The following is a 26,726-nucleotide window of genomic DNA, read 5'->3' as shown; positions in this document are numbered from 1 at the left end:
GGAGGGCATGGCAACCCATCCAATACTCCTGCCTGGAGAATGCCCATGGACAGAGGCGCCTAATGGGCTACAGTCCATGGGGTCGCAAAGAGTTGGACATGACTAAGCAGCTAAGCACAGCATAAATATACAACACACACACACACATATATATATGTATGAATGACTGCTATATACCAGAAACTAACACCACATTATAAATCAACTATGCTGCTGCTGCTAAGTTGCTTCAGTCGTGTCCAACTCTGCGTGACTTCAACAAAAATTTAAAAAATAAAAAGAGTGAAGACAATCCACAGCAAGGGAGAAAATATTTGCAAATCATGTAACTGATAAGAATCTATTATCCAAAATATATAAAGAATTCTTACAACTCAACAACAAAAAGACAACCCAATTTTTAAATGGGCAAAGGACTGGAATAGACATTTCTCCAAATAAGATATGCAAACAGCAAACAGGCACATAAAAAGCTGCTTAGCATCATCAATAACTAAGGAAATGCAAGTCAAAACCGAGAGACACCACTCCACACCCGTCAGGATGGCCGTATCAAAAACAAATTTTTTAAGAAAGAAAGAGGAAGGAAGGGCAGAAAATAACAAGTATAGACAAGCGTGGAGAAACTGGAACTCTCAAACACTGCTGTTAGAAATGTAAAATGCTGCAGCCATGGTGAAAAAGTTTGGAGGTTCCTAAGCAAGATAAACACAGAACTAGCCAGCAATTCCACTCCCTAGGTCTACACCCAAAAGAACTGCAGACATTCAAAAGAATCATTCAGAGCAGCTCTCCTCGCAATAGCCAACAACTCAAACAGACATCAATAGACAAACAGATAAAACAAATGGGATATCGTTTCATAACAACGAATATTACTCGGACATAAAGAGGAATGAAGTACTCACACGAGCTAAAACATGGGGGAGCCTTGAAACATGCTGAGGGAAAGGTGCCAGACACAAAAGGCCACACACATATGCTATGATTCTGTTATAAGAGACATCCAGAACAGGCACACCTACAGAGATGGGGAGCTGGTTGGCGGGTGCCAGAGGCTGAGGAGGAAGGGGAGTGACTTCTTAATGGGGACGGGGTTTCAAAGTGGGGGATAAGAAAGTCTTAGAACTGAACTTAACGCCAATGAATTATACATTCCAAACAATAAATTTTTTTAAAAAGAAGGAAAGATAAAGAGAGGGACCCTTTCCCATCTTGCCCCCAGGACAAACAAAAGCACTGTCCATCCTGGAGGCTGAGGTGCACCTCGCCATGGTGGAGCCAGGGAGCCAGGCTCAGGAAAACCGCCACAGCCAAGGGCCCTTCACCTTCAGACACGGAAGAGCAGAGCCAGCCTGATGAGGGTGACGGCAGGCGAGCCAAAACGTCCCCGCTCAGACCGATGGGGTGGGGGGATGTCACGGACCCGGGGCCAGTCTCAATGGGACTCACGTTTCTCCCAGGGCCAAGCACTCGGCTAACAGCAGTTCCAACCTGAAGACCGGCAAACAACAGTCAAGATCATTATGTCAAAACCAAAACAAAACAAAAACAAAAACGATCATTACATCAAAACCAAAACAAAAACCAAAACCAAAAAAATGGAGGTGGGAGTTTGAAGATATACCATACAGCACATACATAAATCTGAAATTAATTATCACAGAAAACAGAGGACCATTTTAGAAAATACATGCTTCCTGTAAAAAGATTACAGGAAGACAAGGCCTCTACTGAAAATTTTTAAAAAATTTTAAAGAACAGGGAGCACCAAGAAGAACAGGATGAAACGAAAAGATAACCAGCTAAGATACAGGCCATGACCAGGACAGGGAGCAAACACAATCACACCATAGCGGAATTAAAATTCACACAGAAGGGGCTACAGGGGAAATGCATGCTGCAGAAGGCACCCTGTGTCCTGAGGGGGCACAGGGCAGAACTGAGACTGAGATGCCCACAGAAGGCTGTGGGCTCAGTGGAGAGGAGAAATCCTCATGGGCAGAGTGGTGAAGGGACAGATTCTCTTAGCTACAGAGAGTAAGAACACCCAGAAGGAACACCAAGTAAATGGAGATGCAATCATCAGAGGTAGAGAAGACAAAGCTTCCCCTCTCATTTATTAATACTGCCCAAAACAGAAAGCAAAGAGCTGCCAGTCTGACACGCTGAAGTCACCGGGGAATGCCTGTCCTAGACACAGGCGGAAGCACAGCATCACACAGGCCGTCCCCTCTGCCTGCAACCCCACCTCTGGAGGGGCTCCAGCCTGATGATCCAAAGACAGGTCCTGACACCGCAAGCAAGCGCTCAGACACCAAAGGGCCAGCTGGAAGGAGCTCTCCTGGGGAAATGGGGACTTATACAACTGATTATAAATAAAAAGTCATGAATCCACAGTGGCAACTCCCCCTCTCCCAGCAGAGAGAGAGAGAAAGGGGAAAAAACTCATTTGCCTCCACTAGGGATGACTATCCTACCAAATCCTTACTTTGAAAATTAGTCATTACACAGAGAGAATCCAGCAATTACCCTGCTTTGGCAGGCAGAACTGCAGTTCCCCCCCAGCCAAAGCGGGAAGAATTTACAGAATAACCAACAGATAACTGTGGAAGAGACCACAGAAAGCTGAAGGATGGTGGCAGGTCCATTTTTCAAACTCTCTTAATAAAATTGATCCAGGCAAGTTATTATGCATAAATGCTGAAAACCATTTGGCAAAAAGGTTTTGGATAAAAGGATTATTTGCAGTGTCCAGGAATCACCTCACAAGTACCTCCTAACCACAAAGAAGGAAATTCGCATTGCCAGTAGACACATCCAGCATCTCCACAGAAACCAGAGACACAGCAGAGACCACCCGCCAGCCAGGACGCGGAGCATCCCACACCTAGGTTATCTGTCCAAAATGCCAACCCGAATAGGACTGAGTCTTCAAACTGAGTCTTACAGCAAATACAGAGCATAAAAGAACGACGCAAAAAAAACCCATGAGGAAACAATCATACAAACCCAGAAACAGACTTTACAAGACAACTGCCTTGTCTCTTTCAAAAGTCAGTGTTGTGGAGGGGAGGGGCGCGGAGGGGCTGCTGAAGGCAGCTGTTCTAGATTAAGAGAATAAAGAGATCCAGCTACCAAATGCAGTGCATGAATTTTGATTGGCACCTGGTTCCCAAAAGGGAGGCTATAAAAGACATTTTTGGCTCAACTGGGGAAATCTAAAAAAGATATAGATATTAGAAGACTACAATTAATATCTTAGGTGAAATAACGGTATATAGGAAAATGTCCTTATTTTTAGGAGTCCTTATTAGTAAGAGATTAGGTGTAATAATCAATGACAGACTTTATTTTTGGGGGCTCCAAAATCACTGCAGATGGTGACTGCAGCCATAAAATTAAAAGATGTTTGCTCCTTGGAAGAAAACTTACAACCAATCTAGCTGCTAAGTCACTTCAGTCGTGTCTGACTCTGTGGGACCCCACAGACCACAGCCCACCAGGCTCCTCTGTCTCTGGGATTCTCCAGGCAAGAACACTGGAGTGGGTTGCCATTTCCTTCTCCAATGCATGAAAGTGAAAAGTGAAAGTGAAGTCGCTCAGTCGTGCCCGACTCCTAGCGACCCCATGGACTGCAGCCTACCAGGCTCCTCCGTCCATGGGATTTTCCAGGCAAGAGTACTGGAGTGGGTTGCCATTGCCTTCCCTGGTGACCAATCTAGACAGCATATTAAAAAGCAGAGACATTACTTTGCCAACAAACGCCCGCCTAGTCAAAGCTATGGTTTTTCCAGTAGTCAGGTATGGATGTGAGAGTTAGACTGTGAAAAAAGCTGAGCACCGAAGAATTGATGCTTTTAAACTGTGGTGTTGGAGAAGACTCTTGAAGAGTCCCTTGGACTGTAAGGAGATCCAACCATTCCATCCTAAAAGAGATCAGTCCTGAATATTCATTGGAAGGACTGATGCTGAAGCTGAAACTCCAATACTTTGGCCACCTGATGTGAAGAGCTGACTCATCTGAAAAGACCCTGATGCTGGGAAAGATGGAAGGTGGGAGAAGAAGGGGACGACAGAGGATGAGATGGTTGGATGGCGTTCCCTGATGCTGGGAAAGATGGAAGGTGGGAGAAGAAGGGGACGACAGAGGATGAGATGGTTGGATGGCATCACTGACTCAATGGACATGTGTTTGAGTAAACTCCGGGAGATGTGATGGACAGGGAGGCCTCGCATGCTGCAGTCCATGGGGTCGCAAAGAGTCGGACACAACTGAGCAACTGAACTGACTGAACTGAACTGAGGTGTAATAATGGACCACATAGGAAATGAAATGTCATTTTTAGAAGATACACACGGAGCTATTTAGGGATACACTGCCAGGATGCCTACAAATGGTTTAGTAAATCATTTATTTATATTTAATACATACAGATAAAAGCATATTTGGCAGTGTTACCAATTACTGAATCTTGATACTAAGTATATTAAGTATATGCTGTATTGCTATTCTTTTTAATTTTTCCCAATCAAAAAATTAAAGAGCTTTCTTTACAAAGAAAGGTATTCTTCACAGAATATAGGGTACAACCATTACACAGGATAAGAGAAAAGAGATTTTAATAGCATGGGTAAATGCTCATAACATTAAGTGAATATTTACATATAGTTTCAAGTAAATTAAACGTATCCAGACAAAGAGTTCAGAAGGAAATTACCAAAGTGACCATAAAGCTGGTGCTGGTGGCCCTGCAGGTGCTGAAAGCACTGACTGACTTTCCTCCTTGCCCCCCGCCCAGCTCGCCCCCTGTTCTCCCACGCCGGGCCCTTCTCCTCCACTCACCCCCAGACCCGCCGGGCCCCCTCCTCTACCCCCGTTCTCCTCCGGCTCAGGCCTCCTTTCCGCATGGCTGCTGGAGGGCTGGAGGGAGCTCGGCAGAAGAGGCGCAATCCGGAAGCGAGGGGACCCAGGCAGCTTCATGGCACACCACCGAGCTGCTCTGTGTCCCGAGTCTGCGAAACTGGCACAGAGGAGAACAACAGGGTCCCGGATGCCACCGCGGCAGGGCTCAGTGGGGCCGAGTCCCCAGAGCTGGTCCTCACCCACAGCTCCTGGGCAGGCATGTGCACCACAAGCCTCCTCCTCCCCAGAGCCCACAGAGCCATCAGCGAGGCGTCCCTGTCACAGCCAGCCAGTTCTCTCATCACCACTACCCCATCCCCGGCCCAAGCAACCATCATCTCGCACCACAGGGGTCAGGCCACGGAGCCGGGCGCAACACAGCCTGAGCCACAGGGTCAGAGGCCTCACCCCTTCCCAAGATCTCACAGCAACAGCGTCCCAGTATCCCAGAGCTCCCCGCGTGGTCTCCTACCCAGCTCCCAATCCCACAGCACAATCAGGGCTCCGCAACCCACGCCAGCTTTCTATCAGCCTCTTGACTTCCCCAAGCTCCTGCTGGCTACAGGGCCTCTGCACATCTCTCTGGCCAACTACCTCCTCCTCATTCTTTATCTTTTTTTTTTTTTTTTTAATATTTTTCAGTACAGCACAGAGAATACAGTCAATATTCCGTAATAATTTTAAATGGAGTATGTGAAAGTCACTCAGTAGTGTCTGACTCTTTGTGACCCCATGGACTATACATATATACACAGTCCGTGGAGTTCTCCAGGCCAGAATACTGGAGTGGGTAGCCTTTCCCTTCTCCAGGGGATCTTCCCAACCCAGGGATCGAACTCAAGTCTCCCGCATTGCAGCCGGATTCTTTACCAGCTGAGCCACCAAGGAAGCCCAAGAATACTGGAATGGGTAGCCTATCCCTTCTCCAGGGGATCTTCCCAACCGAGGAATCAAACCAGGGTCTCCTGCATTGCAGGTGGATTCTTTACCAACTGAGCCATCAGGGAAACTGTTTAATGGAGTACAATCTATAAAAACATTGAATCACCAGGTCATACACCAGAAACTAATACAATATTGTAGATCAACTATACTTCAATTCAAAAATAATTTGGGGACTTCCCTGGGGGTCCAGTGGTTAAGACTCTGCACTTCCAATGCAGGGAGCAAGAGTTCAATCCCTGGTCAGGGAACTAAGATTCCACATGTGGCACCGCCAAAAAAAAAAAAAAAAACTATTAAAAATATTTTTCATTAAAAATAGCAAAAATAAAATCCAAAAATATATACATTATCACAAACTGAGAACCCAACTAACCACCACCTAAGTCAAGAAACAGCACTATCGGCCCTGGGGACGCCCCCTTCTCTCAAGGACCATGCAGTCACCACCCACCTCTTCCCGCCCCACCCCTGCCCAGACTTCTCTGGGAAGCAGCTAAATGGGCAGCCTAAACACCTATCTATCCTATCTGTTCTGAACCAGATGTAAATGGAATCATACAGAATGCACTACTTGACGTCTGGCTTTTTTGGCCAGACAGTATTAATGCTGTGATTAATCCTTAAATCAGCAGGTAGCAGCAGTACACTTTCACTGATGGACAGCACTGCTGGGAAGGACACACTGTCATTCACCAGTTCTACCGCTGACAGCCACTTGGGTGGCTTCCACGTTTGAGCTGGCACAAATAATGTGCGTGAGTGCTGTGTGCTAAGTCACTTCAGTTGTGTCTGACTCTTTGCGACCCCATGGACTGCACCCCGCCAGGCTCCTCTGTCCATTGGATTCTCCAGGCAGGAATGCTGGAGTGGGCTGCCATTCCCTTCTCCAGGGCATCTTCCTGACCCAGGGATGGAACCTCGGTCTCCTGCATTGCAGGCAGAGTCCTTACCGTCTAAGCCACCAGGGAAACCAGTATCAATGATACACCAGGAATATTCTTGCACATGCCTCTTGGAGTACAAGTGCTTACATAAGCTATTAGATACATATCCAGAAGTAGAACTGCTGAAACACAGGGTATGCATGTCTTCAACTTTAAAAGTGAGTGAAGTGAAAGTTGTGTTTCACTCTTTGAGACCCCATGGGCTATACAGTCCACAGAATTCTCCAGGCCAGAATACTAGACTGGGTGGCCATTCCCTTCTCCAGGGGATCTTCCCAACCCAGGGATCAAACCCAGGTCTCCGGCATTGCAGGCAGATTCTTTACCAGCTGAGCCACAAGGGAAGCCCAAGAATACTGGAGAGGGTAGCCTATCCCTTCTCCAGCGGATCTTCCTGACCCAGGAATCGAACCAGGATCTCCTGCATTGCAGGCGTATTCTTTACCAACTGAACTATGAGGGAAGCCCAACTTTTAAAGTCAACTTTAAAAGATACTGCTAAACTATCTTCTAAAGTAGTGCTACCAACTTAATATTCCCACCAACAGTATATGAGCATTCCCTTCCCAAGATCCTTCCTAACACCTGGAAGAGACACCATATGGAAAATATATACAGGGCAAGGTATTAGGGGTGGGAAGGGGGCATATCCACGCCTTCTCTGGGTGTACCACCCTCCCGGCATATTAATGCATTCCCCAACCCAGAATCTCCCCAAATCTCCTTGTTAAAACGAGTTTTTATAACTCAAAATCTCCAGTCCCACTTGGTCCTGGGAAGTTGGACAATAAGACTGAAAGGTCTTAGGTCTAACTTATCTGGTCTTTATAAGCATAAAGTGAAAGTAAAGTTGTGTCCAACTCTGCGACTCTGCGGACTATAGCCCACCAGGCTTCTCCATCCATGGAATTTTCCAGGCGTGAGTACTGGAGTGGGTTGCCATTTCCTTCTCCCAGGGGATCTTCCCGACCCAGGGATTGAACCCGGGTCTCCCACATTGCAGGCAGACGCTTTACCATCTGAGCCACCAGGGAATCTCCTATCAGCATAAATTCAGGTGTAAATAAATAAATTCAGGATCTTCCCCGACCCAGGGGTTCCAAGGTTGCCCACGATCAAATCCAGCCCAGCACCTATTTTTGTAAAGAACACAGCCATGCCCATGTCACCTCTAGCTGCTTTTACTCTACAATGCAGAGCTGAGTATCTGCCACAGAAAGGGTATATGGCCACAAAGCCTTAAATACTTTCTATGTGGCCCTTTAGGGAAAGCTTGCTGACATCTCTCTCTCCCCTTTCCAATTTGAGTAGGAATGAATGTTGAGTGTTTATCAAGATGTTTTTCCTGCATTTGCTACCACAGGTATTAGCCTCAGGCTGTAATCCTCCCCTTCCCTTGAGGGAACATAGCTGAGAAGTGTTATCCCTGACTTACAGGAAACCACCAGAAGGGAAAAAAACAAGAGCCCACCAGGACTGGTTAGAACAAGCCAGGCCAAAGATGGCGGGAAGCCATACAAGTAAATTTTCAAATTTACTTGCATAAAGTTGTTTATAATACCTGCCTACTCTTTTTAATATCTGTAAGATTTTTGGTGACGTCCCTTTTTCATTCCTAACATTGCTTATTTGCCTTCTGTATTTTTCCTTGATTAATCCTGCTGGGGTTCATCAATTTCATCACATTTTTTTTCCTACCAAAGAATCAACTTTTGCCTTTGTTGATCCTTTCCAGTGAATGCTTTTCATTTCCTTGGATTCTGCTCTTCATTTCTGCCTTCCTTTTGAGTCTAACATGTTGCTACGTCTCTTCTAACCACCCGACACACAGCCTGGCTCCTGGATTTTCAGCAGTCTTCCTATGGTAACAAGTACATTTAAAGCTATAAACCTCGCTCTAAACCTGACTTCAGCTGTATCCCATTAGTTACATTGATATATTTTTGCTACCTTTCAGCTAAAGATATTTTCTAGCTTTGACTCATAATGTTATTTAGAAACAAATTTCTAAATTTCCAGATACACGGGGTTTTCTTTTTATTGATTTCTAGCTTAATTCCACTATTGTTAGAGAATGCCACAGTCTATATAATTTCAGTCCTTTTTAAAGTTGTTGAGAACTGCCTGTGGCTAGAACATAGTAGACTCTGACCAATACGTCTTGGGTTTTTAAAAGAATTTCGATTCTGCAATTAACTGTTCGGTAGTGTTCTCTATACGTCCAGTAAGTCAAGTTTAGTAATTGGTTGCCCAATTTTTCTGTATTTTTACAAATTTTTGTCTGCTTACCATAACCATCTGAAACAGGTCTGTTTAAAATATTCCACTATGGGGACTTCCCTGGTGGCCCAGTGGTTAAGAGTCTGCCTTGCAGTACAGGGGACTCAGGTTTGATCCCTGGCCCGGGAACTAAGCTCCCACGTGCCACAGAGCAGCTAAGCCAGTGCGCCACAACCAGAGAGTCCATGGGCCGCAAAGCAAGATCCCACGTACCACAGCCAAGATGTGACACAGCTGAATTAAAAAAAAAAAAAAAAAACCCACTAGGATCATAGATTTATGTCCATAAGCCAGTATTAATTTTTCTTCTAAAAATTTTTAAATTACACTATAGATATATACAGATTTTAAATTATATCTGAAATAAATCTTTCATCTTTTATCAGTATTACATCTTTATCTCTAATAATAAATTCTTCCTTCAAAGACTATTTTGTCTGACATTAAAACACTGTGGCAACTTTCTTTTGGTTGGTGTGTGCACGGTATTTTTTGTCCCATCCTTTGACTCTCAATCTTTTTATATCCTTTTGTTTTAAATATGTTTCTTCTAAATAACCTGGTCTGCTTTTGCTTTCTTACCTGCGACAATCTTGACTTTCAACTGAAACAATCAAGCTCACTTACATCACATGATCACTGATACACAGGGATTTAAGCCTACCCGTTCACTGTCTGCTTTCGCCCTGTTCCACTCATTCAACGTTCCCTTTTCTCCCCCCCTTTAAAAAAAAAAATTATTATTGAATTATAGTTGATTTATAGTGTTGTGTTACTCTGCTATACAGCAAAGTGATTCTGTTATAAATATTCTCTTTCATCGTGGTTTACCATGGCATATCCCTGTGCTATACAACAGGACCTTGCTGTTTATCCCCAGTACGTTGCACCTGCAAACTCCAGATTCCCAATCCTTTCCTTTCCCTTTGTCTCCTTTTCTGCCTTCTTTCAGATTTGGAATTTCTTTTATTCAATTTTTCTTGCCTTTCTGCTTAAATAGCACATCACCCTTCGCAATTTCGTGACTGCTGCACAGATTACAATATGTATTCCTGACTTGTCTAATATTAATTGGCTCTTTTTTCTTTTTCCTGAAAATTCAAGGAAAACTTTCAACAGTTTTATCCCACGTACCTTCTTTCTGACTTGCATGCCACTGCTATGTATTTTAATTCTACATATATTTTAAACCCAAAGATATTATTAATTTTAACAGGTGATCATTCAGTGTTTCCCACACTGGGCCCTTTTTGTAGCTCTTCATTCCTTGCTGAAACACTAACCTTTCACCAAGGACCATCTTCCTTTGGCCAGACACAAACAAAAACCCCACTTGACATTTCTTTCATTATCGGTCTGCGCACAAAAAAACTGACTCTGTTTATTTGAAGATGTCTTCACTTTGGCTTTATTTTCTGAAGGATATTTTGACTGAGTAAGAATTCAGGTTAGCAGTAAGTTTCTTTCAGCACTTAAATTTCTCCTGCTTCCATGGTTTCTGTTAAGAACACAGCTGTCAACCTAACTGCTGCTCTTCTGAGGATAATCTGTCTCTAGTTGCTTTCAAGTCTCTTCTTCATCAGTAACCAGCAGTTTTATTATGAAGTGATAGGTGTGGTTTTCTTTGTGTTCACAGGGCTAGTGAATCTGTGGGTGGTGTCTTTTAATAGTTTCAGGAAGTTCTCAGGCATTATCTTTACAACTGTTGTTTCTCCCCAATTTTCTCATAAAAGACCTTTTCACTGTTATCTCTGACTCCTGCCCTATCTGCTAATTTCTCCTTTTTTTTTTTTTAATGTCTCCAGGATTTCTAGTGGGTATTTTCTTTTGAGCTGTCTTCTGGGCCACTAAATTCCTCCTTCAGCCATGTCTATTCCACCCTTCCTTTGAGAATTTAACTCCGATTGTTACATTTTCCAGTTTTAGAATTTTCATTTGGTTCCTTCTTAGTTTCCAGTTCTCTGCCAAAATTCTCAATCTGGCCTTTATCTCCTTAAACATAGTAAGCACAGTTATTTTTAAATCTGTGATGTCTAGAGTCCCTGTTCATCTGTCTCTATAGCCTGCTGTTTCTGTGGGTTTTAATTCATGCGGCCTTACCCACCGTGTGTCTGTCCTTCACTGAACACGGAGCAGTGAATTTACAGACGGCTTGTGAAAATAACTGGAGGCCTGGGCGTCGCCGCCCTAAGAAGGACTGCAGCTTCTTCTGCTGAAGACAGCAGCGCTCTGACCCGACATAATGTGCATCAGGGCTGCAGCCCCCTGGAAGTCCTAATTCTAACCCTCCTTACTCCTAGGAAGCGGCTTTTCGGGATTCCAGACCAAGTGAAGAGAGTTCACCCGCCACTGCCGCCTCCTGATAGAGCCTAATTCCTCAGCTCCCGAGACATGTCTGACTGCCTCCCAGAGCTCTGCCCCACCCCCTCCCCGGCGTGCCCTTCAGAGTCGGTATATGCCCTCTGTCAGTCTCCGGGGGCTGCCCCATAACCAAGGCCCCAGACTGGGAGGCTTAAACCCAGGGCAGGAGGCTGGACGTCCGGAGGCAAGGTATCAGCAGGGCCATACTCCCTCCAAGGATCCAGGAGGGATTACATCTATTAACACAACCTCTTCTAACGACCCCACCTGGTCCCTAATTTGTGAAAGCACAGCTCAAAATCGTGAGCTGTTTTCCCATGGCCATTTCCCTGTATGCGCCTTTGGGTCCAAATCTTCCTCCTCTTTCTTTTACAGAGTGAGCAGACGTTTGATTTAGAGTCCACTCATCACCTAAAGAGCCCTACAGTCACTGTGCGGTTATCCTACTAAAGTCTGTCTTCAGACTATTAGCTCTGGGAGTGTTTTTTTGCCGTTCAGGAAGGTACCCCAAGTGCCCAGCACACTGAACAAAGTTAAAGTCTCCGCTACTGGCTGAGCTAAACCAAATCTGTGAAATCAGGAAAATAACACCTAGCCCGTGGTGTGCCCACTAGGATTCAGGAAGTTACCAATTTTTTAAAAAGATATTCACTGTTAATTGTCCACCAGATACGTTTTTATTTGCTATTCTGGGTGTGAGAGATGAAGACGCACCCAGGTCAGCCTGAGCTGGCGGAGGAGGGATTCCAGGAAATAGCTACTAATCAAGATATAAAAAGTGGACAATCAGAAAGACAGAAATAATCATAATAGCAACCATTTACTGAATGCTCATAATATGCAGGCACAATACTGGATCAGTATTGCACAAAGACTATTCCATTTGATTTTATGAGTTATCATTTCTATTTCACAGACCTGAGAACTATTATTATCATTGCTACTTTGCAGATATGGAAACTGAGGCTCAGGAACGCACACATGAGGTTGACTGTCACCACTGCTGACCCGAGAACTAGTATTTCCCCATTCACAGATGAAGAAGCCAGGTCTTAAGAGGTTTAGAGACTTGATTGTGATCACGTGACTCATACGGAGGCAAGCAGGATGTGAATCAACTCCATTTGACGCCACAGTTTAAACTCAAATACTGCTACATACTAGCTTTAAAAACCCTTCCACTCCACTTCACACCCACTGCTGCTGCTGCTGCTCAGTCGCTTCAGTCGTGTCCTACTCTGTGCGACCCCATAGACGGCAACCCACCAGGCTCCCCGGTCCCTGGGATTTTCCAGGCGAGAGTACTGGAGTGGGGTGCCATCGCCTTCTGTCACACCCACTAGGACAGCTATAATAAAAAGATAAAACAATTGAGGACGTGGAGAAACTGGAACCCTCATACCTTGCTGGTAAAAATGGAAAATGGTGCAGCCACTTTGGAAAACAGTCTGGCAGTTTCTCAAAGACTAAGCACAGAACTACCACGTGACCCAGGAAATCAACTCTTAGGTCTACAAAACCAGAGAGAAACATATGTCCACACAGAAATATGTCCGTGAATGTTCACAGCAGCAGCAACCAGAATAGCCAAAAAGTAGAAACAACCCTAATGTCCATCAACTGATCAATGTGAAGAAAATGCAGCATATCCATACAATGGTATATTATTCAGCAATAAAAGAAGAAGTACTGGCACGGCCCACAGCGTGGATAAATTTTGAACACATTATACTAAGTGAAAGAAGCCAGACACAGAGTGTACATACCACATACTACATTTATACAAAATGTCCAGAATCAGCAAATCTACAAAATAGAAAGCAGACTAGCAGTCGCCTAAGGCTGAGAAAGTTGGGAGGAAATGGGGAGTGAACGCTAATGGTTATGGGTTTCTTTTGGGGGTAATGAAAATGTTCTAAAATTAACTGTGGTGATGATTACACAACCGTGAATATACTAAAAACCACTGAACTGTACACTTTAAATGAGTGAGCTATATGGTATGTGAATCTTATCTTAGTGAAGCTGTTGTGTTTTACAACTTGAATGTTTTACTTAATCTCTACTAGTCTTTATTTCACAATGGAAGAAATACTGTTTTTCAATTTGAAATCAGGAATATTTAATGCACAAAGCCAAAAATGTTAACTTAAAAAAAAAAAAAACTATTAAGCCCTATCTGAACAGTTACCTACTCAAATTTCAGAACACCTGACAATGTGTTAGTAAATTAATTTACCAGAGTATGAGCTCCATTTTCTATTTTTCACACTAGCTATGTAATCCTAGAAAATACTGTGTACTATGGTAGGAAATGAAAAGAAGCAATGTGTTTGCTGGGGGCAGTTAAGACATATGAAAATGTGAGACATCCATGAAACGGTAAACTAATAAATGACCATCCCAAATCTCAACTTACCGTAGCTCAAATGGTAGCTCCCTGCTGGCTCAGAGGGTAAAGCAGTTATTGCAGGCAGCTGCAATACAGGAGACCCAGGTTTGATCCCTGGGTCAGAAGCTCCCTTGGAGAAGGAAATGGCAACCCACTCCAGTACTCTTCACTGGAGAATCCCATGGACGGAGGAGCCTGGTAGGCTACAGTCCACAGGGTCGCAAAGAGTCAGACACAACTGAGCAACTTCACTTCACTTCTTCACTTTTCAAACGGTAAAGGGACTTCCCTGTAGCTCAAACAGTAAAGAATCCACCTGCAATGCAGGAGACCAGGGTTCAATCCCTGGGTCAGGAATGTACCCTGGAGAAACGAATAGCAATCCACTCCAGTATTCTTGCCCGGAGAATTCCATAGACAGAGGGCTACTGTCCTTGGGGTCGCAAAGAATCGAACATAACTGAGAAACTAACACTTAACACATATGTCATTAAGGTCTTATTCCTCAAAGTCTGGTCCATGAACCAGCAGCAGCATCACCTGAGAGGTGATAAATGCAGAATCTCAACCCCCACTGCCAGACCTACTGCATTTTATCAAGATTCCCAGGGAACCGATCTACACATGAAAATGTGAGAGGAACTGTTGTAAGATACTGCCTTTTCTTTTTCCATTAAGACAGCTCTAGCTTACAACAGGACTAATATTTCAGTGCAAAAACGACACACATACAGCTCTGGTCCTGGGCCAGCTTGTCCTCGGTTCCATTCCTCACTCTTCTGCTCTATTCCAAACTGCAGAGGGGCTGAATCCCCGTGGGCTAGGTTCCCGTGCAGAACCGGGGGTGAGTCTCCAGCCACCCCCAGATGGCCCACAGTGGTCCCAGCCCCCTGGCGAGAGGTAGGTGCTTCTCGGGTCTGAAACGCGGCCTCCTCCCCAGGTCCTCTGGCTCCAGGGTGGCAGTGGTTTCCCGTTTGCTGCCTCATGGCAGGGTTGTCTCACTGCCCACTGTTTGTGTTCTCAATTGTTCACCACCTATATGACCACTCCCCTACACTGAATGAACTCTCTCTGCTTCGCATCCTTAAAGTGGGTAGATCCTTTTCTGAATTTAGAATGACACCCCATACCATTCTGGATATTTCCTCTGTGCACTACGTATAGCAGAGGAATTTTCTGAATGGCTGATCTGGAGGTTGGGAGCCACTGCACACACAGCAAACCTCACATTCCATCAATCTCTAACAACACAAAAGAAAACTCAGCTTTAAGCTGTTTGTACAGCAGATGTGGCTGCATTCAGAAACGCAAGTCCTCGGGGTGTATTTTTAACACTCTACCCATCACTCCTCCTCAACCAGAACAGCTGGTATAACAGCTATTGTTTTAAGGGGGCGGGCAGGGGCGGGGAGCCTCCTGAAGCACAGAATGCTGGACAAACAGTGGAATCTCTGAGAGCTCAAATCTTACTAAGCTACAAATCTATAGGTTATAGATATAAATCTATAGCTATAAATCTAAGCCATAAATGATCCACTCCATACTGGGCACACGCCACGCCCAAGGACCAAGCACCAGGAGGGAACCACTCCCACCAGTACCACTGAGGGCCCTACTTGGGAGATCTTTCCAGAAGCAGACGTGACCCATCCCTCTCACGCTCTGAATGACCCTCAGTGGCTCCCTCTTGCCTAAGGCCAAAAACCCAGCTCCAGGGCTATCGTTTCAAAATCCAGCCTGATCTGCTTTTCCAGCCTCTTCTTCATTCCTCTCCATCTGACGCACTCACCTTTGACCATTCCCAGGTGTCCCTAAACCTGTAGATGTTGTTGTTCAGTCACTCAAGCCGTGTCTGAACCTTTGTTACCCCATGGACTGTAGCCCGCCAGGCTCCTCCGTCCATGGGATTTCCCAGGCAAGAATAATACTGGAGTGGGTTGCCATTTCCTTCTCCAGGGGATCTTCCCGACCCAGGGAATGAACCTGTGTCTCCTGCACCGGCAGGTGGATTCCTCATTACTGAGCCACCTGGAGCCATTCAACTACGTGGAAAGTCCTTCTTTGCCTTAATTCCTGACGAACTCTTTCCCTCGAGATCCTGCCTCCGGGGTAGTTGGATTCTCTGTCCTCCCACAGCACTGCTACATCATCCTGTCGTGCGGACATGTGTCCATCTCCTAGAGCCTGGGAACCCCCAAATGGAGAAACTGCCTTCCATCTTGGGTTCCTGACCATAATTCAGATCCAGACCCACAGTTCCTATCACTGACACCCTGGGAAAGTCACTTAACCTCTCCACCTCCAATTGTGTAAGAAGGGCATGACACTTAGATAACCAACTTGCGGTTGGCGGGGCGGGGGGGGGGGGGGGGCAGTTCGAGGCGTTTGGGATGGACTTGCACACACTGCTCTATTTAAAATGGATAACCAACAAGGACCTACTGTACAGCACAGGGAACTCTGTTCCCCGTTACAGGGCAGCCTGGATGCAAGGGGAATTTGAGGAAGAATGGATACATGTCTATGTATGGCTGAGTCCCTTCCTTGTTCCCCTGTAACTATCATGACATTGTTAATCGGCTATACCCCAATACAAAATAAAAAGTTTAAAATAAAATTAAAAAAAAAAAAAAGAGAGAGAGAAGGGGATGACAGATAACACCCAACACAATGGGTGCTAAATGAGTTAACCCATGTCAATTGCTGTCAAGTTAACCCAAGAAAAGTTGCCTGGCACGCAGTAAGCACTGGGGAATGACTACCACTATAATTATTACTTCGACTGTTAACACCTAGAACAAAGAAGGTGTTCAGTACCTACGTGCTGAATAACTGGAGCACTTCACAATAACACACACCCAGAGGTATCAGAGGCTGAGAAAAGATGATTAAGCCAGAAATGGCTCCCACGGTAAAAGTACCAGCTGAACTCGCTGGCGGCGGAGGAAAAGCGCACCGCAGCGGGATGAGCAAGTCTGCCAGCCCGGGGCTGCCCACGGACCCCGCCTGCCCTCAGCCACCTGTCCAACCACCTGCCCGAGGAAGCCGTGCGCTAACACAACAGGGCTCACCTGTTGTAGCAACCCCCCCCCCCCCCCCCCACCAAGCAGTGGGCAACGGAAACCGCGAGGGGAAAACAAAGGGTGCAACTTTACTCCTGCGGAAAGGAAATGCGTCTTTCTGCAGCTAACAATCCGAGCCCGGAGTTCTCCGTGCAGAGCGAGGTGCCAAGCGGGGTGCGCAGCCAGGGACAAGCCCCTGGTCCCCAGCTCGCCCGGGGAGGGAGAGGGAGACGGTCAGAGGACGTGCATTCCTGGCCCCTTCCCGCACGAAAAACCGCGCGAGGGGAGGGGACGGAATCCACTCCCGGTTCCAACCGCGTTTCTCGCGGTGGGGGGGAGGGGAGGGGAGGGAATCACACAGGTGAGCGCAGAGCTCCCAGCGGGAACCAGCCCCCTCGGTGCTCAGAAATTCCGTGCAGAAGCCGGGGTCGGGCTGCGCTCCCCGGCGGGGCGCAGCCTGGAGCCCCCGTTTCTGGTACGCTCGCCCCCTCAGCCTGTAAGGCCTGCCCTCCGGGTGCTCGCGGCCCACCCCGCCGAGCGCCCAGCCCGCCCGGCCCCCGCGCGGCGCCCACCTGCGCCCCCCGGCCCCGGGGTCCCCGCCGCCGCCGCCCCGCCCGGGGTGGGGGTGAACGCGCTCAGCCCGGGCGCCCAGCCCCGTTACCCGACGGAGCGCGCCCCGTGTGGGCAGCAGCGCCCGGCGGGACCCTAGGCCGGGGCCGGGCTGGGCCTGGGCAGCCGCTCCGGCCGGGCTGCGGGCCTCACGGGGCTGCCGCGGCGTTGAGGGGCGCGCGCCCGGGCCGCCGCCGCCGCCGGCTCACCTTCTGGCGGATCTGGCCCGACGTGGACACCTTGCGGATGAGCTTCTGCGGGGAGCCGGGCTCCGCCTCGGGCTCGCTGTCCGACGACTCCTCGGGCGGCGGCGGCGGAGGCGGCTGCGGCGGACCCGGCTGAGGGGCGCCCGCCGCCGCCGCCATGCTGCCCGGCCAGCGCGCGCACAGCGGGCGGGGGCGGGGCCGGGGCCGGGGGCTGGGCCGGAGCGGGGGCGGGGTCTCGGGGGCGGGGCTAGGGCCGGGGCGGGGCGGGGCCGGGCCGCGCGGTCTCCAGCTCCGCCCGCTCCGCCCCCTCCGCGCCCCCTGCCGGGCGCGCGCGCGCGCGCAGGGAGGACTCGCGCAGGGCTCCCGCGCCCCTTCGTCCCCACCTGTAGTGTCGGATGCCCAGAATTTAGCGTCTGCTTGTTCTTCCTGGGACACAAATTGTGTGTTTTATTTGTTTGTTTCTGTCTTTTTTAAAGCTTTAATCTTCCCCTTCAAGAATGGAAGTGACCTGCAGGCGGCCCGGGACCGTTTCTTGTCCTGCCTTGTGTCGGCAGCATCTAAAGCTGCGCCCAGCACTTACTTGCGCCGCGAGTGGATGCGTGTATGTATACACGAATGCCAGGAAGAAAATACTAGCACGGGCCTCTGGGATACCGGGACACAGATACAAGGTTCCATCTGAGAAGGCTTCCTGCAGAAATGTTTAACGTGAGACGGAAAATATGAGCAGGGGTTATCCCTGACTGGAGAACCCTGTTCGGGTCGGGTGGGGTGAGGGAGGGGGCCAAGAGATGAGATGATGCAATGGCCTGTAGGCAAGAAAGAACACATTTCTAGGGAAAAGGGACACTGTAGCCTAAAGGAAAGAAAACACGAAGAGATGAGCCTGGGGGCCTACAGGTCAGACCCGGCTTTGTTCACCTGATAAGGGGCTTGGGCTTTTTAAGTTGAGACCTGAAAATACCCTGATTCTGGGAGGGATTGGGGGTGGGAGGAGAAGGGGACCACAGAGGATGAGATGGTTGGATGGCATCACGGACTCGATGGACATGAGTTTGGGTAAACTATGGGAGTTGGTGATGGACAGGGAAGCCTGGTGTGCTGCAGTCCATGGGGTCTCAAAGAGTTGGACAGGACTGAGCGAGTAAACTGAACTGAGGGAAACTGGAAGCCCTTGAGCCATCTGAACCCTGGGCAGGGACTAGGTCACAAAGCTGAGGGTCTATGATCCAGGCTTTGAAGTAATGGATCAAATGGCTGCCCAGATTTTTGAGAGACGCTGTGGAGAGAGAGAAATGGACTCAGGGCAGAGTGACTGCTAGGAGGGAGGCAGAGGCAATTTGGGATAAGCCCCTCCTTCCCAGCAGGGCTTCCCAGATGGCACAGTGGTAAAGAATCTCCCTGCCAATGCAGGAGACAAGGGTTCCATCCCTGGGTGGGGAAGATCCCCTGGAGGAGGAAATGGCAACCCACTCCCGGATTCTTGCCTGGGAAATCCCATGGACGGAGGAACCTGGTGGGCTACAGGGGTCGCAAAGAGTCTGACGTGACTGAGCACCACCATCACCACCGCCACCTCCTTCCCAGCTAAGACTGCTGATGGTGGGTGGGTGGGAGTGAAGCTGGAGGAGGTGACATCAGCTGAGGTCTTGCCACCCTTTGGCACATCCAGGTAGAGAAGGATTTGGTGCCACCTCAGAGAGACAAACTGATGCTGGGAAAGATTGAGGGCAGGAGGAGAAGGGAACGACAGAGGATGAGATGGTTGGATGGCATCACTGAAGCAATGGACATGAGTTTGAGTAGGCTCCGGGAGTTGGTGATGGACAGGGAAGCCTGGCATGCTGCAGTCCATGGAGTGGAAAAGAGTCAGACATGACTGAGCAACTGAACTGAACAGAGGGACAAATCCACTTTAAAGACCCTACCTCCAAATGCAGTACATTCTGAGGTACTGTTGTTGTTCAGCTGCTAAGTCGTGTCCTTGCGGTACTGTGGAGCTACACAATTGTCCCCTTGCCCTTTCAAAGGGCTGCTACTAGGGACACAGTGGCTTCTGTCCTTCCTGCTGGTCAGCATGCTCTGGCCCCCACTGCACGAGGTGTTGCTTTCCAGAGGCAAAGTACAGGAGACCCACCACCCCTGGGGGCCACAAAATACATCTGATAGGGGGACATGGCCAGGGGAATGGATTCACAGCCAGGACAGGGCCTGGCACGGCCTGATGCAGGAACTCTCTGAGGACAGGCTGGGGGCCCCTGGCCCACGGTTACACTGCCCACTGCTGTACCCACTACCCACACGGGGCTACTTCCAATTCTATTTCAATTAATTAAAATTAATCTTCAGTTTCTCAGCCACAGTGGCCACGTTTCAACTGCTCAGTAGGTAAATGCAGTTTAGCTGCTACCACCCAGGGCCGCACAAGATAGAACATATCCTTGGTGCCAGAAAGTTTGCCAATGCAGGAGTGCACGAGTCCCATCGACGAACCACCAGGCACATGCCAAACACTTGTCCAGCAATTCTAGTCTGCACACGAGTCCCCCCAGAGCAAGCTCTATGGTCTCGTTCTAGAAATGAAGACCTGAGGTTCAGACACCTCTCCTAAGGAAGGCAAGAGAGGCAGAACTTCACTTGGACCATGTGATTCCAAGTCCTTGACCCTCTAGGGCTAGGCCTCCTAGGAAGCTGAAGCTCAAAGAAGGAGCAGAGAAGGGTCTTGTTAGGGGCTGACTTGTGTCCCCCAACAGCCATACATTGAAGCCCTAATCCCCTAGGACCTTAGAATGTGACTGTGTGTGCAGACAGGGTCTTTTAAGGAAGTAGTTAAGTTAAAATGAGGCCATTGGGATGGCCCCAACCCAGTACAGCTGGTGTCCTTGAAAGAAGAAATGTGGAGGCAGGCAGAGCCCGAGGGAAGACCGCATGAAGACACACAGAGAAGTCATCTGCAAAGCAAGGAGAAAGGCCTCAGAAGAATCTGACCACAACTTGACCTCAGGCTTCTGGCCTCCAGAATCCTGAGAAAATAAATCCTGTTGCTTAGGCTCCCAGGTCCGAGGTACCTTGTTATGACAGCAAGGAGCTGACTGATAAGGGCACAAAGGGGAAGCTGTCGTGTCCGACTCTGTGGGACCCCATAGACGGCAGCCCACCAGGCTCCCATCCCTGGGATTCTCCAGGCAACAATACTGGAGTGGGTTGCCATTTTCTTCTCCAGTGCATGAAAGTGAAAAGTGAAAGTGAAGTCGCTCAGTGGAGTCTGACTCTCCGTGACCCCACGGACTGCAGCCTACCAGGCTCCTCCATCCATGGGATTTCCCAGGCAAGAGTACTGGAGTGGGTTGCCATTGCCTTCTCCCCTCCACAGAGACTAGTGATTTTATATCAATTAATTGCAACATGGCCATGCTAAGATGCTTCAGTCATGTCCAACCCTTTGCGACCCCATAAATTGTAGCCCACCAGGCTCCTTTGTCCTTGGGAATCTCTAGGCAAGAATTCTGGAGTGGGTTGCTGTTTCCTTCTCCAGGGGATCTTGCTGACCCAGGGATCAAACCCGTATCTCTTAAGTCTCCTGCATTGGAAGGTGGGTTAATTTTTACCACTAGCACTACTTGGGAAGACAATAACGTATACTGTGACATGTAAGTCGGAGAAGGCGACGGCACCCACTCCAGTACTCCTGCCTGGAGAATCCCAGGGACGGGGGAGCCTGGAGGGCTGCCGTCCACAGGGTCGCTGGGAGTCGGACACGACTAAGCAACTTCACTTTCACTTTTCACTCTCATGCACTGGAGAAGAAATGGCAAGCCACTCCAGTGTTCTTGCCTGGAGAATCCCAGGGACGGGGGAGCCAGGTGGGCTGCCGTCTATGGGGTCGCACAGAGTCCGACATGACTGAAGCGACTTAGCAGCAGCAGCAGCAGTGACACCTAAGTGCAAAAACCTGGGGGTGTTGGGGGAAGAGACAGTGCTGTTGCCTATACCTTTTGGATGCTCACGGGGTACCTGGGATCCAGAATCCATCATTTCAGAGGTGAAAAGCCAAGGGCGTAGATGTGAACTCAAGAGAGAGTTGGGAGATGGAATCTAGCTGGAGAGGAGTCTATTTGCAATAATGAAAAAGTCCTAGAAATTGTCACAGCCTCAAGAGCCTTAGGAAACGTGACCACCAAATGTCATGTGGGATCTTGGAACAGAAAAAGGACAGTAGGTTAAAAACTAAGGGAATCTGAATAAAGAATGTACTTTCTGCTTAATAATAATGTGTCAATATTGATGCATTCTAGGGCTTCCCTGGTGACTCAGATGGTAAAGAATATGCCTGCAATGCAGGAGACCTGGCTTCAATCCCTGGGTGGGGAAGATCCCTAGAGCAGGGAATGGCTACCTGCTCCAGTATTCTTGCCTGGAGAATTCCACGGACAGAGGACCCTGGTGGGCTACAGTCCATGGGTTCGCAAAGAATTGGGCAGACTGAGCAACTAACACACACACACACACACACACACACACACACACGATGCATTCAGTGTGGCCAATGTACTATCCTAGTGTTAGATGTTAACAATTTAGGAGACGCAGCGTGTGGAGGGACTTACTTGTACTTTGCCACTTTTCTGTACATCTAAAACTATTTGAAAATAAAGTATATTTTAAAAAAGAATATTAGGCTTAGTAAGAACTGTGTTATGTTCTGCAATCAGAGGCACATAACTGGCATATTTTCTCTGATGATCGAAGAAGGCTTTGTGTTCCCGGGTGGCTGCCGAGCTGTTCCCTTGGAGACCTCCCCCGAGGTGGCGCCTGTAAGCGCACAGTCACCGGGCGCCTCCTGATGGAGTGAGTCACGCTGTGAATCACCGCTAACAATACGCTGCTCCCCAAGTCTACCCCACCTTAAGGGCATGTTCGAGGTGGCAGTAATAACACACTTCACATCCAACCTAATCTTTCTTTTCTCGACCTGTCAGCGCAGAACTGCACCTCCTGTCAGAAAGAACCACTCCGCGTTAGAATGGATAAAACGGTGCACTGGAAAACATGGGAATTATTTTACCCTGAACTAGGGTGATGACTGACATCTGGAGCAGGACGTTTCTTTGCTGTGTGCACCGTAAAGTTTCCCTGGCCCCCGGGGACCCCTGTCACCAAAAGCTGCCCCCCGTACATTTCCAAATGCCCCCTCCCTGCCCACCTGCCGAGGATCAGTAAACTAGACACTTAGGGCCGTGAGGTTAGATTGGGAGGCAAGCAGTGAAAAATCTTAGAGGAATAGGAAAACAGACGCTCTAAAAAGAAGTTATCTACACACGATAAAAGACACACAGACACACACATGAATGCAAGTAAAAACTAAAATGGGGGAAATATGAAAAAGACGGACGGACTGTGTGAGTGTCAATTTCCTGATCGTGGTATCGGCTATAGTTTTGCAAGATGTTACCTTTGGGAAATCCCTCTGTATTGCTTCCTACTACTGCATGTGAATCTATAACTACCTCAATAATATTAATATTTTCAACTTAAAAAACCTTAAGGGCAGCCATTTATTGAATCATAAATGCCAATCTTCCCCTTCCTCCCCCTCAAACTCTCAAATACAGATTCAGCATCAAAAGATGAGTGAAGGGAATTTCCTGGTAGTCCAGTGATTAGGACTCTACACTTCCACTGTCGGGGCACAAGTTGGATCCCTGGTCAGGGAGCTAAAGTCTCATATGCCCTGTGGTGCAGCCAAAAAAAAAAAATGTTGTGAGGAGAGTTCTGATTCCTATCGACTCCAGGAAAGCAGAGTTTAAGTCTTGACTCCAACTCTCACTAGCTGTGTGACCTTGGTAAGGGACATAACCTCTCTGAACTGCAGTTTTCTCATCTAATGAATGGGAGGCATGGTTGGTGCTTCCCAAGCATGGTACAGATACCCAAAAAACAGCAGCGATCCCTTCTTCTCCAGCAAAGTTGCAGGTTGCAAACTTTGCCCCAAGTTCTTAGACACCACTTTCTCCCTGCAACACCCTCAGCTCCTTGGCACACACTTGGTACGTGTCTCCCACCGCACATACCTAGAAAGCCCTGGGCCGCCCATCCAACCTGCACACGGACATCCTGCCTCTCTATGCCAGGGGTCTGCACGCCAAGTAGACACATCCCTGGCGCACAGGCTCGGCCAGGCGAGATTCCTTATCCTGGTCAGGCAGCAGTGGCTCACTTCCTGCTCCCACCCCAGAATTCTCACGGGGGTGGCCAGCCGCAGATGGTAAACTAGCCAGCACGCGAAAGTCAGGCGTTTTGTTACCAAAATAACCTGAAGGGCCAGGGCTGTTCTGACCTTTGTTCTCCGGGGATTGGCCTTCCTCTCTGGCTCTCACACCCACACGCTTTCAAAGGTCCGGCCTATTACTGTCCACCCTGACTTAGGATATCCTGGGGTCGAGCAATGCAGGAACCGAGTGACTGATCCTCTCACCAGACCCGCCGGGCACAGTCCCAGGTTCCCGTCTTGCCCAGAATCTCCGGCGGGAGCCAACCACAGCCGACCTGTGGGCTTCGGCAGTGGGGAGGCAGCAGAAGGGCTCCGATCCTGAGGAGCGTGCCTCCAACCCTGAGTGTCTTGAGACAGGGGCGTGGCTGGAATGGAAGCTTGCTTGCTGTTCCCTTAGCAAGGCAGAAAAAAACAACAGGGAGGTTGTGTCTAACCCTGCTCACCCACGGGCCAAAGGCCCAGTTTTCTGCCTGTATTATAATTAGCTCTTCTCCAGAAATTACTCCTCATTGCCATCAATATCGGAAGGCCTCCTATCCAACACTCAAGTTCAGACTTTGATTTGTGAATATGGGATCCCATCCTAGGTTCCCGAGAGCCTCCCTCCGGTCTAAATCCCAACCCCCATGACACAGACAGCCTGGAATCATGCCGAACAAACCCAGGTGTGGGGCCTTCCTGCTCTGGTCCTCTGCCACTGCTCTTGGTCCTGGAGACCTGACCCTGAGTGTCCACCCTCACGCTTCCTGTGAGTGGGTTAAACTGTGTAGAACGCTCCAATCCCCTTTCATCCTATCCCCTTGAGGCATGGACCGGGGGGTCAACACATCCCCCAGGCCCTCTGTGGGCACCAAGAGAGCCATTCAGTCTCTCTGCCATCAGCAGCAGACCCCAAGGCTGGGGTACCATGGGCCAAGAAGAGGACTCAGGGAAGACAGGGCCCTGGCATCACCTTTGTTACATCTTCTCCTTCTTCAGCTTCACTTTCCTCCTGGACACGAGCTTTCCTCTCCCTGACCCCTTAAATGCCCAAACCCAGTGAAGGCAGTCTAACCAAGAAGCCCATGGGGCTCATGGAGAATCCCCTCTTGTAGGACAACCCATTCCCAGGGCTAGGCTCTGCCATCGCTGGCCCCTAGGCGTTGATCCCCTCGCTGAAATCGGGCCAGAGTCTCCTTCCCAGGAATAGCACACCGGAACCAGAGACTAGGAGCATTTGGAGCTAGGCCACCAGGAGTGAATGGCCAACCCAGAGGGCAGGACCCGGAGCTCCTGGGCCATGATCCCTGGGGCTTCTCTGATTTCCACCAACCCCAGGTGTGGCAGCTCAGATTCTTCCTTTAAGTAAGTTCTCTGAGCCACTCTGAGTCCTTCCAATGCATTCCTTTTCCCCCCGTTATACCAGACAACTCCAATTTCACTGCTTGCATTCAATAGAAACAGCCCAACAATCCAGAGCTCAAGTAGGACTTGGATCCAAAGTGAAGTGAAAGTGAAAGTGAAAAAGGTGCCCAGTCGTGTCTGACTCTTTGCGACCCCATGGACTGTATAGTCCATGGAATTCTCCAGGCCAGAATACTGGAATGGGTAGCCTTTCCCTTCTCCAGGGGGTCTTCCCAACCCAGGGATCGAACCCCAGTCTCCCGCATTGCAGGAGGATTCTTCACCAAAGCTGAGTCAGAGATGAAGAGTGGTTTTGCCCACGTTTGTCCACTGCCCTGTTTCTCTAGGGGGGCCCTGTGGGTGCCCTGGAGCTAGGATAGCTCGGGTCACTAGACACACTGCCCCGCACCGCCCCCTTCCCCAAGTTTCCAGCGAAACAGCCCACCCCAGAGGCCCTGGAGAAAGCCTGGGACACACCAGCCCCACATCGGGCGAGCACATGGTTTTGGGGTGCCTTCTAACCTTGATGGGTTCTTCTCCCCCCAACCCACTCTCCCATGCTCCCGCACCCCCAGACTCCAGGCTGCCCCTTGTGTCTTACTAACTTACTCAGCCTCCCCAACAAGTCAGCTTGACTCACAGCCAGGGCAGAACAAGCTTTATTTCTGTGAAGAAGACCCGCACTTTGGAATTCAGCGTCACTAAAGGGCTAACTTGGAGCCCTGCTACCATGCGGCTAGCGACCCCGCATCCCACGTCCTGAGCCGCCTCTTCACTCATCCATAGCCGCCTCCTGGTCTGTCTTCTCTTCCTTATATTCTCCTGCATCTTTCAGATTTTGGCGAGCAAACTCCTCAAAAACAAAATTTTCATCCTGAAAACTAAAATAAAAACAAAGAACATTTTGATCAAGGCATGTTCTTTGGCGCTTGCGATGAAATCTGGAGGAAAAACAAGGTCCTTGATCTTCCTTTTGCAAGAGGAACCCATCAAGATTCTCCCACTGATGCAACGGGGGACGAGGCCGTCCTCCTCCTAGCTTTCCGTGTAAAATCGCTTTAGCAAACAAAAATATGAAACAATGAAGGAACCCACACAGCACACATACATGCTTGGGATAACTGTGTGCATGCGTGCGTGGACATGTGTGTGTGTCCACATGTGTGCATGCCCTGATAGTAGGGAGCAAAAGGAAAGCCAGGGCGTGCGCCAGTGTTGAGAGCGTGGGCGTCTACAGAAAGAACCGCCCCCTCAAGGGGGTGAGTGCTTGTTTTGTGCGGGTCTTAGCCTATCAATAACCACTGTTGTGGCTGGCCCGGCCCTCGTGGTTCCTGTTAGGATTGCAAGACACCCTTCAGCAATAACCA

The 26,726-nt window shown here is 48.7% G+C and overlaps 2 protein-coding genes across 7 annotated transcripts in view; both read right to left on the bottom strand.

The window, feature by feature from the left end:
- Positions 1–17,889, bottom strand: part of DGKD (diacylglycerol kinase delta) — a 110,314-nt gene extending 92,425 nt beyond the window's left edge. For 4 of the 5 annotated variants that reach the window (XM_059883753.1, XM_059883761.1, XM_024988126.1 and 1 more), the window contains exon 1: positions 17,709–17,886. In XM_059883753.1, the coding sequence (XP_059739736.1) occupies positions 17,709–17,864 (156 nt within the window). In that variant the 5' untranslated portion in view covers positions 17,865–17,886. 5 annotated transcript variants of the gene reach the window in all.
- An 8,113-nt stretch (positions 17,890–26,002) lies between these two features.
- The window catches only part of SAG (S-antigen visual arrestin), a 41,423-nt gene continuing 40,699 nt past the window's right edge, over positions 26,003–26,726 (bottom strand). The window contains exon 16 of one of the 2 annotated variants that reach the window (XM_010803842.4): positions 26,003–26,240. In XM_010803842.4, coding sequence (XP_010802144.1) covers positions 26,132–26,240 — 109 coding nt within the window. In that variant the 3' untranslated portion in view covers positions 26,003–26,131. The remainder of the gene's footprint in view (positions 26,241–26,726) is intronic. The other variant, XR_009492798.1, reaches the window with a different exon arrangement.

Source organism: Bos taurus, chromosome 3 (assembly GCF_002263795.3).
Source record: "Bos taurus isolate L1 Dominette 01449 registration number 42190680 breed Hereford chromosome 3, ARS-UCD2.0, whole genome shotgun sequence".
NCBI lineage: Eukaryota > Metazoa > Chordata > Mammalia > Artiodactyla > Bovidae > Bos > Bos taurus.
This window is presented reverse-complemented; position numbering and strand designations above follow the sequence as displayed.